General features: G+C 40.9%; 1 protein-coding gene across 3 annotated transcripts in view; it reads right to left on the bottom strand.

The window, feature by feature from the left end:
• The window catches only part of prc1b (protein regulator of cytokinesis 1b), a 32213-nt gene extending 13920 nt beyond the window's left edge, over window positions 1-18293 (bottom strand). For 2 of the 3 annotated variants that reach the window (XM_073024794.1, XM_073024795.1), the window contains exons 1-5: window positions 17363-18293; window positions 2767-2899; window positions 2026-2148; window positions 1679-1912; window positions 942-1112 (exon numbers count right to left, since the gene is read on the bottom strand). In XM_073024794.1, coding sequence (XP_072880895.1) covers window positions 942-1112; window positions 1679-1912; window positions 2026-2148; window positions 2767-2899; window positions 17363-17376 — 675 coding nt within the window. In that variant the 5' untranslated portion in view covers window positions 17377-18293. The remainder of the gene's footprint in view (window positions 1-941; window positions 1113-1678; window positions 1913-2025; window positions 2149-2766; window positions 2900-17362) is intronic. The other variant, XM_073024796.1, reaches the window with a different exon arrangement.
• Window positions 18294-18552: the final 259 nt, after the last annotated feature.

Raw genomic sequence — 18552 nt, 5'->3', positions numbered from 1 at the left:
ACTTTTTTCCCACATTTCAAACAGCTTTGAACTCTGCGGCCTTTACTACGGTGTGGCTAATACATGATTTTTTTTCATGCCGCCAAAAACATTTTGCCTCGTAACAGTAGACCAATAAAATTGATGAGTAGTTCACAGAGGTCCAATGAAATTGTACGATAAATCAAGCGCACTTTCACAATTAAATTATTGTAAATCAGTCATTTGTACTCACCCTCATCAACATGGAAAACACTCGAAGAAAAGCATTGTGCTGCCTTTATGGCAGTTATTTAGTTTATAATATTTTCGCTTAGTAATTCATTTGTTAGTATTTTCTAAGTTAGAAGTGTTTTAACTATATTTGTTTTCTGTACTACATCGCGGGATGCTATGACGTCACACCCGGTTTCGCCGCGTCTTGTGGGAAAAATGCCGTTTGCGATAAACGGGAAGGAGGGGGGGAGCGCATTACGCGAGCGGCATTAGATCTGAGCGAACGCTGCTTTTAAGTTAAAGGCGATCAATAACTTTTCCTGGTAGGCTGCAGTATATATATTTTTTACCAGTCGTTAGGAGATATTGGAATGTTGTTCAGTAAAAAAGTATACGCAACGTATATTTAAAAGTAGCCGTGTTACAGGCACGGTTCGAAAAAAAGCATTTGCAATATGTATTTGTTTATGTTACCATATGGATTTAATTAAAAGTTAAAAAATCCTCATGTGTAATATCTTTCTGTGTAAATATCTCATATTACAACGTGGGACACCTGCGGCCGAAAATCCGGTGCGGCCTGTACAAGTACAAAATTGATTTTATTTCTAAAATTAGAGCCAGCGGCTTTTAATCAGGTGCGCTCTGTAGTGCGAAATCTACGGTAAATAAAACATATTTAAGAACTCTGAAATGGTCCAAGATAATGAGATCAGCAATACAAGTTGTTGAGTGCATTTACACACCTGTTGAAGTAATGTTTTCAGACCAATAATATTCTCATTAGACAGACAGAATGCATCCTCATCCTCACACACAATATCTCTCTCAAAGCTAGTGTCAGGCAGCTGATCAAGTTCATCCATGCACAAGATTATTTTTTTCTTAGTTGCCACAAAATCAGCCCTTCTGCGTTCCTAAAATTAAAACCAAAACAACTATTAGGGAATTCAGCAGTTCTGGGTAACACATAAACAGTACATGTACAAAACACAAGTTAAAATTATACCCAATATGTTAGTGATTTCTATGACAGATTAAACACTTCTTATTCTTATTGCAGGAATGTAGATGGCCCAACTAAGCCTCTTAAGTGAGCTCTACCTTGAATCAAGCCATTTCAGAAATGAATCAGCCTAATTTACCCAGCTTTATACCTTTCAAAAAAAAAAATCTAGTTGGTTAGTGAACATATAAAACTTAAAATTAGCTCAACATCAATGGTACTTTTATGGAGAACAGATTTTCAGAGCATACTATACTGAATATTCCATATTCAACTAGTTTGTGGAAGAAGTCAGGAATAATGCTTAGACATGCATCAAGAAAGTTAGACAATTGAACAAACTCTCAAACATGGAGATTTCAACTATTATAGATCATAAGGATGTCTGGCACAAAACACCCAAGTATGCATTGGTTAAAATATTAATAGACAATATGGATATGGATTCCTGCTATAATATCTCAAAATATTTTTTACCTTTTCTTCATTAAGTGAAGCAATGTGCGCACAAAATGCATCCAGCTGTTCAATACTGGGAACAGCATCAATGTCAATGGAATAACTTGCAGTACAGAGAATATCACAAAGCTCCTCATCTTGTTCTTTAAGGGATTTTAATTTTGCCATTCTCTCTTTTTTCTCTTTTAAGAGAACCTCCAAACGTGTCCTCAGATCTTTTTCCAGCTGCAACATTGTGCAATTTTCTTCTGGCTGTCACAAATACAAGTTCAAACTGTTACTCAGGTGAGTAAAAAAAAACAACAAAATCTTATTTCTCCCTCCAGATCTTCAAAAAGATGAGGGGGATGACTTTTAGCACTTACCTGACATACAGCCAAACTGAGCTCCTGACACACTGCATGGAGCTCTTTCTGGCACACTTCAATGCTCTTTTTCAGCCGCTGCCTTAGATTTTCCTCCTCTGCAATCATCATATCCAGTAGCCCCTGTGTGAAAACAGGAGACAAACGGATTTTTCTTGAAAAGATTTTGGTACTAGTTTATACATACTGTAATTAAAATCAACCAAGGCACTCCAAAAGATACATAAATACTGACAGAGGATGTACTATTTTATTTCCATTACGTCTATTTCTTTTATATAAAGATGACAAAATGTGCAGCCAATTCACCTTAAAAGATTTAAAAGTTAAATCCATATTGACTGATTTATATATTAAAAAAACATGCTACAAACGGAAAGGCAATTTGTCCATCATGACCAGAATCCAGCTAGATCAGAGAGTGCGCAACACCAAGTGAATTTCAAACTATTTATAACAAAAGCGCACTTATCTTGTCACTGGCATAGTAAGGCAATATTTAATATAGCTGGTTATTCAGCACATATTAACAAAATAGTTTAAAATGCAGTATGCAGCCCTGTGGTCTATTACTATGTCACTGGAAGGATGAGGTGCCATGCCCTACACATGCAAGAAATAACAGACAGTCCAGATCATGGCAGCCTCGGCACTATATGTTATCACATAACCTTGCTATTCATAAGAATACACTGCGAATTACAAAGATTTTTTTACTCCCAATACCAATATGCTACTTACTTTAATATGCTTCTTAACAACTTCTGTTCTCTGCAGTCTTTGATCTTCTGGAATTCCAATTTCTTCCCAGATATTTCGAAGATGGGCAAGTGCAGCATTGAGACAGGTGACCGACTCTGTGGCCAGTGCATCACTGTAAAAAGAGTTGAAATGTTTCATTTGTGATGAGAACACAATGAATGCATGATATGCACAAAATATTAACAAGTGGACTTGGAATTTCGGCCATAGCTCAGTTCAGAACAGAAAACAATTCCACAAACAGCCTGATCAGATTACACAGTTAAAAATCCCACAAATTTCTCATATTTCTGAGTATAGGACTAAAGTTAAAAAAGGCCTATCACATTCCCATTATTTCACTGCGTGCTGCCAATGAAGCAGCTTCAAAGCTCAGGGATGGAATAGCCACTGGGAAACCAGAAAAAGCATTCAAAAAAGTTCAGCATTGTTGAATTTACTCAAATTGGATCAGGAATTTGTCACAATTGTAGAAAACACCATCAAAATTTAATTATATTTAAAATACCTGCAGATTCAGAATTAGGAATTGAAGGCTGATAGAGCTGATGAGTATAAGGCAGTTCTATCATGAACATTTACAGATGGCTTTTGATGAGGTGTCATGTATGGCATAAAAGTGGCATCGATGTTGAGTTTATTATGTATCAATGCTTTCTGATGTTTGCTAACTATGGTTTTTGCTTCTTTTGGTCCACATTATTGCACTATTGACAGGGATGCCAGCCACGACACAACTTGTCATTTTGATACATCAGGACAGAATAAAGTACACTGGTGGAGGCAGGTTTCACTGTGGTTTTCACAGGATAATTGTTTAGACAGTGTAGAAAAATCTGCTAGACTATGGAAATATGACCAAGAGTTGGAACTGGAAATTTGCTCTGCTAGAGAGCTATTATGAGCACAGCAGAACAAATAGCTTCTTAATGTGAGATAACCACTCCATCTTTCTATGAGAAAGAAAGAGCTTCTGAAATAGAGCAGGGCAGTATCACGGGAGGAGCTTTTAGGGGTGTACAATAAATGCTGCTGTTACCAGTGAACCCCTACATACCCCTATAAGAAATAAACCAAGCCTCTGTCCTTGGAATATCATGGTTGACAGACTTGGAATGGGAGGGGTCATAGCGGGAAAGGGGCTGAAGATAAGGGAAAAGCAATGAAGGCATAGCAACACTGATAATTTGGAAGAGGGGACTGAGTGGTAGTGTAGTAAAATTTGCTGATTTACATTAAACTGAGTGGAAAAGCAAATTGTACTGAGGATGTGGAGAGTCTGCAGAGGGATATACAGTGGCATACAAAAGTTTGGGCACCCCTGGTCAACATTTCTGTTACTGTGAATAGTTAAGTGAGTAAAAGATGAAATGATCTCCAAAAGTCATAAAGTTAAAGATGAAACATTCTTTTCAACATTTTAAGCAAGATTAGTGTATTATTTTTGTTTTGTACAATTTTAGAGTGAAAAAAAGGAACGGAGCCCCATGCAAAAGTTTGGGCACCCCAAGAGATTTGAGCTCTCAGCTACCTTTTACCAAGGTCTCAGACCTTAATTAGCTTGTTAGGGTTATGGCTTGTTCACAGTCATCGTTAGGAAAGGCCAAGTGATGCAAATTTCAAAGCTTTATAAATACCCTGACTCCTCAAACCTTGTCCCAACAATCAGCAGCCATGGGCTCTTCTAAGCAGCTGCCTAGCACTCTGAAAATTAAAATAAATGATGCCCACAAAGCAGGAGAAGACTATAAGAAGATAGCAAAGCATTTTCAGGTAGCTGTTTCCTCAGTTCGTAATGTAATTAAGAAATAGCAGTTAACAGGAATGGTGGATGTCAAGTTGAGGTCTGGAAGACCAAGAAAACTTTCCGAGAGAACTGCTTGTAGGATTGCTAGATAGGCAAATCAAAACCCCCGATTGACTGCAAAAGACCTTCAGGAAGATTTAGCAAACTCTGGAGTGGTGGTGCACTATTCTACTGTGCAGCGACACCTACACAAATATGACCTTCATGGAAGAGCCATCAGAAGAAAACCTTTTCTGTGTCCTCACCACAAAATTCAGCGTCAGAAGTTTGCAAAGGAATGTTTAAACAAGCCTGATGCATTTTGGAAACAAGTCCTGTAGACTGATGAAGTTAAAATAGAACTTCTTGGCCGCAATAAGCAAAAGTATGTTTGGAGAAAAAAGGGTGCAGAATTCCATGAAAAGAATACCTCTCCAACTGTTAAGCATGGGGGCGGATCGATCATGTTGCAGCCAGTGGCACGGGGAACATTTCACTGGTAGAGGGGAAAATGAATTCAGTTAAATACCAGCAAATTCTGGAAGCAAACATCACACCGTCTGTGAAAAAAAAAAGCTGAAGATGGAAAGAGGATGGCTTCTACAACAGGATAATGATCTGAAAGAAGAAGAAAGCCCTTAACTCTGAGCAGAGACATTGGGACGCTGTCTGACTGTTTTTTTTAGCAGGCTTTCTTGTTTTTACAAAGCTGAGTTGCTAGCTCGACACTCAACCCAGCACAGATGGAAAGCGTGCAAGGGAGCCAGCTGGATTTGAACTCAGGAGCCTTTGCTCCGAACTTTGGTGCTGATGCCACTATGCCACCAGCCAGCTAGTAAAATGATCCTAAACACATCTCAAAATCCACAATGGACTACCTCAAGAGGCGCAAGCTGAAGGTTTTGCCATGGCCCTCACTGTCCCCTGACCTAAACATCATCGAAAATCTGTGGATAGACCTCAAAAGAGCAATGCATATAAGACGGTCCAAGAATCTCACAGAACTAGAAGCCTTTTGCAAGGAAGAATGGGCAAAAATCCCACAAACAAGGACTGAAAGACTCTTAGCTGGCTACAGAAAGCGTTTACAAGCTGTGATACCGGCCAAAGGGGCTGTTACTAAGTACTGACCATACAGGGTGCCCAAACTTTTGCTTCGGGCCCTTTTCCTTTTTTGTTATTTTGAAACTGTAAAAGATGGAAATAAAAAGAGTAATCTTGCTTAAAATATTAAAGAAATTTGTCATCTTTAGAACATAGAATAGTACAGCACATTACAGGCCCTTCGGCCCACAATGTTGTGCCGACCCTCAAACCCTGCCTCCCGTATAACCCCCCACCTTGTATTCCTCCATGTACCTGTCTAGTAGTCTCTTAAACTTCACTAGTGTATCTGCCCCCACCACTGAATCAGGCAGTGCATTCCACGCACCAACCACTCTCTTGAGTGAAAAACCTTCCTCTAATATCCCCCTTGAAATTCCCTCCCCTTACCTTAAAGCCATGTCCTCTTGTACTGAGCAGTGGTGCCCTGGGGAAGAGGAGCTGGCTGTCCACTCTGTCTATTCCTCTTAATATCTTGTATACCTCTATCATGTCTCCTCTCATCCTCCTTCTCTCCAAAGAGTAAAGCCCTAGCTCCCTTAATCTCTGATCATAATCCATACTCTCTAAACGAGGCAGCATCCTGGTATATCTCCTCTGTACCCTTTCCAATGCTTCCACATCCTTCCTATACTGAGGTGACCAGAACTTTAACTTTATGCCTTTTGGAAATCAGGTTATCTTTTACTCACTTAGCTATTCACAGTAACAGAAATTTTGACCAGGGGTGCCCAAGCTTCTGCATGTCACTGTAGATATGTTAAATGAGTGGGCCAAGGTCTGGCAGATGGAATACAACATTGGTAAGTGAGAGATCATCCACTTTGTAAGGAATAATAGAAAAGCCAGTTATTATTTAAATGGTGAAAGATTGCTGCATGCTGTTGTGCAGAGGGACATGGGAGTGCTTGTTCATGAATCGCAAAAAGATGGCTTGCAGGTGCAACATGTAATTAGTTAGGCAAATGGAAGGCAAACAGCGCAGAGAAGGTTCACCAGGTTGATTCCAGGGATGAAGGGGTTAACCTATGAGGAGAGATTGAGTTGCCTGGGACTATACTCTGAAATTTAGAAGAATTAGAGGGGATCTTATAGAAACATACAAAATTTTGAAAGGGATAAATAAGACAGAAGTAGAAAAATTGTTTCCATTGGTAGGTGAGACTAGAACTAGGGGACGTTGCCTCAAGATTCAGGGGAGAAGATTTAGGAGGGAGATGAGGAGAACCTGTTTCTCCCAGAGAGTGATGAATCCGTGGAATTCTCTGCCCAGGGAAGCAGTTGAGGCTTCCTCACTAAATATATTCAAGAAACAATTACATAGGCTTTTCCACAGTAAGGGAATTAAGGGTTATGGGGAAAAGGCAGGTAGGTGGAGATGAGTTTACGGACAGATCAGCCATGATCTTATTGAAGGCAGGGCAGGTTCGATGGGCCAGGTGGCCTACTCCTGCTCCTATTTCTTATGTAACAAGGTTAAAGCCTTTGGGGAAATTGGTGGCAACATAATGTTGCAAGGGGAATTATTTCTGTAAATACTATGCCCATTTTCTAACTAAGGGGAATAAGCTCTCTAAGAACTTATTTCCTTTGTAAGCTTAGGGACAAATCAGTCCCTTGTGGAGACAAGGCATCATTTTGCTGAATGGCAAAGCAAACTCAAAGACTGAATGGCCTATGCTTCTTATTTCTTATACGGTATCCTTAAATAGTGACGATTCAATAGAACCATAGAACATTACAGCACACAAACAGGCCTTTTGGCCCTTCTTGGCTGTGCCAAACCATTTTTCTGCCTAGTCCCACTGACCTGCAACCGGCCCATATCCCTCCATACACCTCTCATCCATGTACCTGTCCAAGCTTTTCATAAATGTTAAAACTGAGCCTGCATTCACCACTTCATCTGGCAGCTCATTCCACACCCCCACTACTCTCTGTGTGAAGAAACTCCCCCCCCCCAGTTCCCTTTAAACTTTTCCCCCTTAACCTATTTATATTTATCCTACTTAATGTAATTTGATTGTTTTTATGTATTGCACTATACTGCCTTCACAAAACAACAAATTTCATAACATATTTCAAGGTACATTTATTACTAAAGAATGCATAAATTATACAACCGTGAGATTTGTTTGCCTATAGGCAGCCACATATGCCAGTGATATTAAACCTGATTCCTCACTGATTTCACTAGGAAAAAATGTTTAACCATTGTTGAGCATACTAACAATTAACTTTGCAAAACTATCTTTTAAAAACAAGTGCAGGAAACTGAGCCTAAAGAAATATATAGTTGACTACCGCATTGCATACTGTAAACATTCATTTACACGCTGTAAAAAGTAGTAATGCTACTGCTAATACAATCTATATACTACGAAACCTCCCGTACTCTGTTTGTGACCAATTAGCACAAACGGTGCATTACAGTGGCACTACTTTTGGCAGGCAAAGTTCAGGGTTATATATTTGCATAAAATTGTTCACTTGCCAAAATCAAGCTTTCACCTGAGAGCCGATGTCAGCCATGATGGAAACCGCGACGCGACACCATGACCCATGCGCACAGCCAGTCTCAGAAGCGACTCACGATGCTCACAGCAGTGACACCAACCGGAACAAAAGGGCAGGGCAGCTCTATTTCGAGTGGTCACATTCTGATAATCACCATCAGAATGTGAGGATTGGGACAGATCTAATTGCCGCCCATCAATAAGAGATAATTAAGTCTATTGTAATGACGTACTTCGAGACACCCACCAAACCCTTTGCTGCAGTCAAAGGACAGCAGTCACATCCATTTAGGAGAGCACCAACCACATCATCAAGAATAATCAGCATCCTGGAGGCTTTGGTGTTACTGCTTCATATTATCTATCCAGCATTAGGGTAAAAAAATATGGTCAGCCTAATTATGCTGCATGGAAAGAGAAGGGGGACATTATGGTCAAGAGATGATGCCAAATGTTGTCGGGAAGTGGCAAGGAGAGGGAGAGATCAGGAATCGGATGAGGCCAGGGCTGCACGATTCCAGGATCAAAGAGTCAGGACAAAAAAGATTAAAGAAGGGTAAGATGGCAATTGTTTAATCGCTTAAAACTTTTGCTCTGTTTCTTTTCTTACCTCCGCACTTTTTAACCTCCTGTTTTCCCACCTGCCTGCAAATACGCCTATTCTACAATGGCCACAAAGCTTCCTAAACCTGGGAAAAAAGAAGCCTCTTCCTCTCTGACTGCCGAGATGATCTCCGTTTTGGAACAGCATCGACTGGAGACTGTATCTGATCTGAAGTCTGAATACAAGTCATCTCTCAGTTCGTCAGAGTCAAAATTGGATCAAATTAACGCTAGAGTGGACGATCATGCCGAACGTCTATCTCACATTGAGTTAACTTCTGAAGATTTAAAATGGCGTGTTCAACAGCTAGAAGCTGTCTGTTCCAATCTGACCGAGCAAAACACCAAGTTAACTTCCAAGATGATTGATCTTGAAAACCAGAGTAGGCGTTATAATCTACAGATTCTCGGTTTGCCAGAGGCTGTCGAAAGGGGATCCCCTGTTGAATTTTTTTTCCTCTTTGCAAAGTTTTCGGGAAGGAAATTCTTCCGAGCCCACCGTACATTTTTAGCCAAATCTGAGCTGGGTTCTAGGCCATGTCCAGTAATTTCATGCTTTCATCGATATCAAGTGAAAATCTTCTGATTATGGAAGATTATTGAGGATAAAACTGGATTTTCAGGGTCACATCATCCGCATAGTTGAAGATTATGCTCCTCAAATTTTGAAGATGCATGCAGAGTATAAAGATGTTATGAAAGAGTTTTATAATCGTGGATTAAGACCCTTTCTGCGTAACCTTGCCCATCTCTGAATAACTCTCAAGACTGGGGCCACAAATGGTTTAAGTCGGTTATGGAGGCTCAGAAATTTATTAAAGGTCTCCCAGCTATTTCGTCTACATCAGACTTGGTTTGACTTTCTATAATGGCTGATAAGTACTTTTTTTTGTGGACTTAGACTCTCTCTGTGTAATTCTGGTTGCAGTCAGTTATGGATGCTCAGAAATTTACTGAAGGTCTCCCAGCCATTTTACTATATCAGATTTGGTTTAATTTTTATTTAAAATGGCTGTTAAGTACTTTGGTTTTTTTTTCTCTGTTTTCTTTTTAATTACTGCATTTTTTCAGTTTTCAGTTTCTCGCAGGTATAGTATTCTGGACTATTATTTTGAATTAAGCTTAATATTTTTGATGGTATTGTTTCTTTTTTATATATACAATTTTGATTTGTAGTGCATGTTCTCTAGTTTCTGTATTATTAGTTAAACGGAGCTTACAACATTGTTTTGAAACTGGAAGTTGGATTTTGGGGGGTTTTTTTAAGACCTTGCTGCTTTTTTTTTAGTAGCCATCTTGTTTTGGGATTGGAGGGAGGGGTGAGTACTCTAGTGCCAACATTATTCAGTTTTTTTTATTCTCTGTTATTCAGGACAATTTTTTGTCCTAACTCTTTTGACTTATACTTTTGCTCCAGAACGGTTAATCAAATGTTTGATTTTATTTATGCCTACTACTTTCTACGTTCTATTAAATGACAATGGTTAGTTCCGTTGAATTTTATAAGCTGGAATGTAAAGGGATTGAACCATCCTGTTAAAAGGAGGAAGGTGTTTTCACATCTTAACTCAAAGCTGATATTGCTTTTTTGCAAGAAACTCATATTCAAAGTTTTGACAATTCTCGTCTTATGTCAAGATGGGTGAGTCAGCACTTCCATTCTACCTTCCCAGCCAAAGCCCGGGGGGGGGGGGGGGGGGGGTTCTATCTTTATTAATCAAAATGTTCCCTTCGAGCTCCATAGCAAGGTGTCTGACACAAATGGTCGTTTTATGATTGTCGCTGGGAAATTGTTTAATACTAACATAGTATTGGCTAACCTATATGCTCCTAATTCAGATGATGTGAACTTTTTTGAACATTTATTTTCTTTATTGCCTGATCTGAATTTATATTCTCTTATATTGGGCGGTGACTTCAATTGTTGGTTAGATCCAGTTTTGGATCGATCGTCCTCTGTTCCTAGATTACCAAGTAAATCTGTTCTATCTATTCATTCTTTCCTTTCTAACTATGGTATCTCTGATGTATGGTGGGTTTTTTTCCATCCTAATGAGAGAGATTACTCTTTTTTCCACATGTCCACCATACTTTTACTAGAATTGATTATTTTTTTAATCAATAATCAGCTGATTCCATCAGTTCACTCTTGTGATTATCAGAGTATATTGATTTTGGATCGTGCCCCAGTTACTTTGTCTATAAATTTTTCTGGTCTTCCTCAAATGAATAAACATTGGCGTTTTAATCCAACTTTGTTATCGGATGATGATTTTGTAAAAATCAGGACCAGATTACTTTTTTCTTAAACACTAATACGTCATCTGAAATCTCATTCCAGATTGCCTGGGATACTATGAAAGCATATCTGAGGGGTCAAATAATTACTTATACAGCGAATCTTAAAAGAAAGACTCATTCAAAGTAACTAGATTTGATCAGTCAGATTAAAGTAATAGACCAACTATGCCCAGATTAAAAATCCTGAACTGTACAAGAAGCGAGTAGAACTTCAAACTAAGTTCGACCTTATCTCCATCCAACCAGTTGAAAGCAAGAGCCGATTTTATATCCATGATGATAAATCCGGCAAGTTCCTAGTTGACCAATTAAGACACTCTAAAGCTAAACAACACATTACAAAGATTCGAATGGAAAATGGGAATATTACTTCGAATCATTCTGAAATTAACAATTCATTTAAGGATTATTATTCTCGACTTTATCCCTCCGAATCTTTAAAAGATAATTTTTCTGTTGATCATTTTTTTAAATAGACTGAATATTCCTTCGTTCTCCTCTGACTTTAAAGCTAAACTCAATTGAGCCATTATCATTAGAAGGAATATCCTCTGCCATTTCTGCACTGCAGTCGGGCAAATCTCCTGGACCTGACGGGTTCTCTGCAGAATTTTATAAATCATTTTCCTCACTATCACCATCTCAGTTATTTTTAGTTCTATCTGATTCGTTTAAACATGGTAAATCATCACCATCATTTAATGAGGCATGTATTATTCTTTTAGCTAAAAAAGGTAAAGATCCAACAGAGTGTTCTTCGTATAGGCCGATTTCTTTGTTAAATGTTGATGTTAAAACTTTGGCTAAAGTTTTGGCTCATAAATTGGAGACCTTTGTACTTTCTATTATTTCTGATGACCAAACCGGTTTTATTAAAAGTCATCTTCCCTTTTTTAATATACGGCATTTATTTAATATTTTATATTCACCCTCAATTGGGACTCCCAAATATGTTGTTTCTCTTGATGCGGAGAAAATGTTTGATTGTGTAGAGTGAATTACCTTTTTGCGGTTTTAGAAAAATTTGATCATGGACAAAGTTTTATTTCATGGATTAAATTGTTATACTTATGTCCCACCGCTTCTGTTCTAACTAACTCTCATCAATCCCAGTCTTTTAGCCTTAAACTTAACACCCGACAAAGATGCCCTTTAAGTCCCTTACTTTTTGATTTGGCTATACAGCCACTGACGATTGCGTTTCAAAGTTGTCCTGAATTGACGGGGATCTGGAGGGGAGGTGTTGAGCATAAAGTTTTTTGTCGACGATCTTACTTTTTGTGTCAAATCCATTCACCTCCTTACCCCCATTGTCTTTACTTCTCGACCAATTCAGCCAGCTTTCCGGCTATAAACTTAATTTATTTACACAAGAGTGAACTTTTCCCAATTAATAGAGAAGCACAAGCTTTAGTATTTCATGACCTCCCTTTTAAAGTAGTTGACAATCAATTTACTTACCTTGTATTATAGTAACAAGGTCTTTCAAGAATCTTTTTCAAGAAAATTTTGCTAATCTTTTAAATTCTACAAAACAGAGTTTGACACAATGGTCACCCTTATCTATGTCTCTGGTAAGTTGTATTAATGTTATTAAAATGTATATCCTTCCTAAATTTTTATATTATTTCAATCTATACCAAGTTTTATTTCTAAAGCTTTTTTTGATTCCTTAGATTCTATCATTTTGTCCTATCTATGGAAGGGCAAACGTTCTAGACTCAATAAAGCTTACCTTCAAAAATCTAAAAAAGGTGGTATGGCTTTACCTAACTTCCGTTTATATTATTGGGCAGCTAATATTCGCTTACTTTTTGGTCTTTTTTTCACAACCAGTCTGATTGTCCAAAATTGGTGGCAATGGAGTTGAACGCTACTAAGAATATCTGTATTTCTGCACTTCTTTGTAGTCTGCCCTAACTAATTGTCAATCCTCTTAATAGACATACTCTGAGAATATGGGCTCTGTTTAGAAAATTCAATGGCCTTCATGGTTTCTCTCTCTCCAGTCCTATCTTACATAATCATCTTTTTCTACCTTCTATGCAAGACTTAGCATTTCATGATTGGTATAGAATGGGCATTAGGCAGAATGCCCATGGGCATTGTAAATCTTTTCATAGACAATCGTTTTGCAACTTTTCAACAACTCTCTGTAAAGTTTAATCTATCTAATATCCATTTCTTTAGATACCTTCAAATTAGGCATTTCATTAACCCTTTACGGTCTAATTTTCCTGAGATGTCTGAGAAAAACGTGATGGGCCTGTTTCTTTATATTAATCCATTGGGCAAAGGCTGAATATCTTTTATTCATGATAAATTAGTGACATTGAGGCATGCCCCCTTTGATAAAATTAGAACTGCCTGGGAGCATGATCTAAATATTTCTTTATCTGATGCAGTTTGGGATTCAATTCTTAAGTCAGACAATTCAACCTCTTTATGTGCTCGCCACTGTCTTTTACAGTTCAAGGTTGTACATAGGGCTCACATGTCTAAAATTAAATTGGAGCGGTTTTACCCTGACATTAGCCCTGTTTGTGACAAGTGTAAAGGTGGCGAGGCTTCTCTTACCCATATGTACTGCGCTTATCCTAGTTTAGAGAAATTCTGGAGAGTAGTTTTTTCATCCTACATAGAACATAGAATAGTACAGCACATTACAGGCCCTTCGGCCCACAATGTTGAGCCGACCCTCAAACCCTGCCTCCCATATAACCCCCCACCTTAAATTCCTCCATGTACCTGTCTAGTAGTCTCTTAAACTTCACTAGTGTATCTGCCTCCACCACTGACTCAGGCAGTGCATTCCACACACCAACCACTGAGTGAAAAACCTTCCTCTAATATCCCCCTTGAACTTCCCTCCCCTTACCTTAAAGCCATATTCTCTTGTACTGAGCAGTGGTGCCCTGGGGAAGAGGCACTGGCTGTCCACTCTGTCTATTCCTCTTAATATCTTGTATACCTCTAAAATGTCTCCTCTCATCCTCCTTCTCTCCAAAGAGTAAAGCCCTAGCTCCCTTAATCTCTGAGCATAATCCATACTCCCTAAACCAGGCAGCATCCTGGTAAATCTCCTCTGTACCCTTTCCAATGCTTCCAAATCCTTCCTATAGTAAGACGACCAGAACTGGACGCAGTACTCCAACTGTGGCCTAACCAAAGTTTTATAGAGCTGCATCATTACCTCGCGACTCTTAAACTCTATCCCTCGACTTATGAAAGCTAACACCCCATAAGCTTTCTTAACTACCCTATCTACCTGAGAGACAACTTTCAGGGATCTGTGGACATGTACCCCCAGATCCCTCTGCTCCTCCACACTACCAAGTATCCTGCCATTTACTTTGTACTCTGCCTTGGAGTTTGTCCTTCCAAAGTGTACCACCTCACACTTCTCCGGGTTGAACTCCATCTGCCACTTCTCAGCCCACTTCTGCATCCTATCAATGTCTCTCTGCAGTCTTCGACAATCCTCTACACTATTGACAACACCACCAACCTTTGTGTCGTCTGCAAACTTGCCAACCCACCCTTCTACCCCCACATCCAGGTCGTTAATAAAAATCACAAAAAGTAGAGGTCCCAGAACAGATCCTTGTGGGACACCACTAGTCACAACCCTCCAATCAAAATGCACTCCCTCCACCATGACCCTCTGCCTTCTGCAGGCAAGCCAATTCTAAATCGACCTGGCCAAACTTTCCTGGATCCCATACCTTCTGACTTTCTGAATAAGCCTACCACGTGGAACCTTGTCAAATGCCTTACTAAAATTGATGTAGTTCACATCCACTGCACTACCCTCATCTATATGCCTGGTCACCTCCTCAAAGAACTCTATCAGGCTTGTTAGGCACGATCTGCCCTTCACAAAGCCATGCTGACTGTCCCTGATCAGACCACAATTCTCTAAATGCCCATAGATCCTATCTCTAAGAATCTTTTCCAACAGCTTTCCCACCACAGACGTAAGGCTCACTGGTCTATAATTACCTGGACTATCCCTACTACATTTTTTGAACAAGAGGACAACATTTGCCTCCCTCCAATCCTCCGGTACCATTCCCATGGACAACAAGGACATAAAGATCCTAGCCAGGGGTTCAGCAATCTCTTCCCTTGCCTCGTAGAGCAGCCTGGGGAATATTCCATCAGGCCCCAGGGACTTATCTGTCCTAATGTATTTTAACAACTCCAACACCTCCTCTCCCTTAATATCAACATGCTCCAGAACATCAACCTCACTCATATTGTCCTCACAGTCATCAAGTTCCCTCTCAGAGGTGAATTCCGAAGAGAAGTATTCATTGAGGACCTCGCTCACTTCCACAGCCTCCAGGCAAATCTTCCCACTCTTATCTCTGATCGGTCCTACCTTCACTCCTGTCATCCTTTTGTTCTTCACATAATTGAAGAATGCCTTGGGGTTTTCCTTTACCCTACTCACCAAGGCCTTCTCATGCCTCCTTCTTGCTCTTCTCAGCCCCTTCTTAAACTCCTTTCTTGCTACCCTATATTCCTCAATAGACCCATCTGATCCTTGCTTCCTAAACCTCATGTATGCTGCCTTCTTCCACCTGACTAGATTTTCCACTTCACTTGTCACCCACGGTTCCTTCACCCTACCATTCTTTATCTTCCTTATCCCATATTCTTAATTGCTACTTAGAACCTAATCCTCTGATTGCCCTTTTTGGTACCTTGGGTGAGGTAGATATGTATTTGAGTCCGACTAAATGCTGAACATTATCTTTTGCATCTCTTTTGGAGAGACACTTAGTTCTCCTTAAGTGGAGAGATTTGCCCCACCCACCCCATGCTCAATGGCTTAATGACATTATGTCCTGTTTAGATCTCGAAAAAATTTATTACTCACTTCTCAACTCAGACATAAAATTTCAAAAGATGTGGGGACCTTTTCTTGATTATTTTCACAGCTCTTTAGATTAAGTTTATTCTTCTTAATCCCTTACTTTCAGCTTTTTTCCCCTCTAAGTTTTATGGCTTCTTTTTGATGGAAATTACATTATAGTTTTCATAGCAGGCATTTTTAAAAAAACTATATTTACAGTTTGGGGGGGGTGTGAATTGTTTTTTTTTAATAAACACAATGTAATGGTTGGCCTGGAGGTTTCCAGTGGGTGGGAGGGGAGAATACTAACTTTATATGACTTTATTCTGGGTGCTGTTTTCTTATTGTTATGAATTATATTTTTAATATGTTTATTTTGCAGTATTAATTCTCATTTTGCTGTTGGTTTTTTTCTTTGTAGTTGGTTTGTAGAAATGCATTAAAAAATCAATTTAAAAAATGAGAGAAGAGACAGAGGAGAGGCATGCTCGTCTCCAGAATGACAACAACAGACACAGAAAGAGGAGGAGAGAGGAAGAGACAAACGAACTGAGAAATGCACGTCAGAGACAAACAGCAGAAGAGATGAAGTGACGGGGGATGAAAGTCTGCACGTCTCCAGAATGACAACAAGAGGCACAAGGGTGGCAGATCATCCTGCGCACGGACTGTTTGATCTGCTTCCGTCTGGTAGGCGCTTCAGATCCCTCCAGACTAAGACTAATAGGCACTGGAGAGGTTTTTTCCCTACTGCGGTCACTTTGCTGAACAGTTAACTGCCGGTTAACTGTCGACTAACTATTACTTGGATTGCACTACCTGTATGTATAATCTATATTTTCATTTATATTTATCATTATTATTGTTATGAGCAGAGAGACAACATCTGCCGGAAGTAAATTCCTTGTATGTGCATAGGTACTTGGCGATTAAAGTCTGATTCTGAAATGTTGCCATCAAAAGTGTCCTTCATTAAACGAGGAGCTATCGCTCTTCTTTAATAAACTGCGGTTTTCTTCTTCAATTTCCAAAGCAAAGCGATACCAATAGAATTCAGGAAAATTTAATGTTCCTTCTGGTCACATCTGACTGCACTACCCTTCTCTCACCCCGTTGTCTAGTATCATACAAAGCTGTAAGAGACTGAGTCAACGCCCTATTCTGGAATTCTAGTCTGGGCCATCGACTGGCTGGAATAACACACCCAGTTTGTTCTTTAGGTCAGTTTCTCGTCCGACCATTCAGAGGGGTGATTAAACAGTGCAAAGGCAGCAATATTGATTGTTTCACCCGGCCACCAGACCCAGTGGCCGCGGCCGCTTCACCCTCGGTTACTGGGGCAACGGTGGCTTCATCCCGGGAAGCCCGCAGGGTAAGAGAATCGGGAATCGACCCTCCACTTACCTTCTTCTCACCATTTTCCGGCTCTCCGGCCTCGGTCAATGTTTTGTCGCCGTTCTCTGGCCTGTCTCGGTATCTGACCTCTCCCGCCGGTCTCCGCTCTCGCCCTCACTGTCTTTCCCCGGCCACTCGCGGCTCTCACTGTCCGGCCCCGGTCTCCGCTCACGCCCTCACTGTCCGGCCACTCGCGGCTCTCACTGTCCAGCCCCGGTCTTCGCTCTCGCCCTCACTGTCCGGCCACTCGCGGCTCTCACTGTCCAGCCCCGGTCTTCGCTCTCGCCCTCACTGTCCGGCCCCGGCCACTCGCGGCTCTCAGCGACCGACTCGCTCTGTCAGTGTCCGGCTTGGCTCTCCGTGTCCGGCCCCGGTCTCCGCTCACGCCCTCACTGTCCGGCCACTCGCGGCTCTCACTGTCCGGCCCCGGTCTTCGCTCTCGCCCTCACTGTCCGGCCCCGGTCACTCGCGGCTCTCAGCGACCGACTCGCTCTGTCAGTGTCCGGCTTGGCTCTCACTGTCCGGCCCCGGTCTCCGCTCACGCCCTCACTGTCCGGCCCCGGTCTTCGCTCTCGCGGCTCTCACTGTCCGGCCCCGGTCTCCGCTCACGCCCTCACTGTCCGGCCCCGGTCTTCGCTCTCGCGGCTCTCACTGTCCGGCCCCGGTCTTCGCTCTCGCCCTCACTGTCCGGCCCCGACCACTCGCGGCTCTCAGCGACCGACTCGCTCTGTCAGTGTCCGGCTTGGCTCTCCGTGTCCGGCCCCGGTCTCCGCTCTCGCCCTCACTGCCCGGCCACTCGCGGCTCTCAATGACCGACACCACTGCCCGTTTACACGCAGCTCTCAAACCGTTTCAGCCGTTGCTTCTATTCCAGTTCAAATTTTCCAACGGTCAACCGATGCAGCCTTCTTATTGGTTATCTGCCCGTGACGTCAGGGCGGATGACTTCATCTGATGCCAGCTCGTTGCTACAACGCTAGGCGCATGCGCCTCCTCCCATTTATTTTGGTCCTGGTTAATCTCTGTATCTGTTTTTTATTCGTAATTGTCTTTCGAAAATGCGCTTCCTTGGGTTCTACCTTTCAAATAAGATTTGTTATTTTTAAAAGGAAAGGTCTATTCTTAAACTGGGGGAAAAATTTTTGGATATCTAAAGTAAAAAAATACGCTGCCTTTGTTTTTCTTCCCACAGATACAAG

Source organism: Hemitrygon akajei, chromosome 21 (assembly GCF_048418815.1).
Source record: "Hemitrygon akajei chromosome 21, sHemAka1.3, whole genome shotgun sequence".
Taxonomy (NCBI): domain Eukaryota; kingdom Metazoa; phylum Chordata; class Chondrichthyes; order Myliobatiformes; family Dasyatidae; genus Hemitrygon; species Hemitrygon akajei.
The sequence above is the reverse complement of the archived record's forward strand: the minus strand, read 5'-3'. Positions and strand labels throughout refer to the sequence as shown.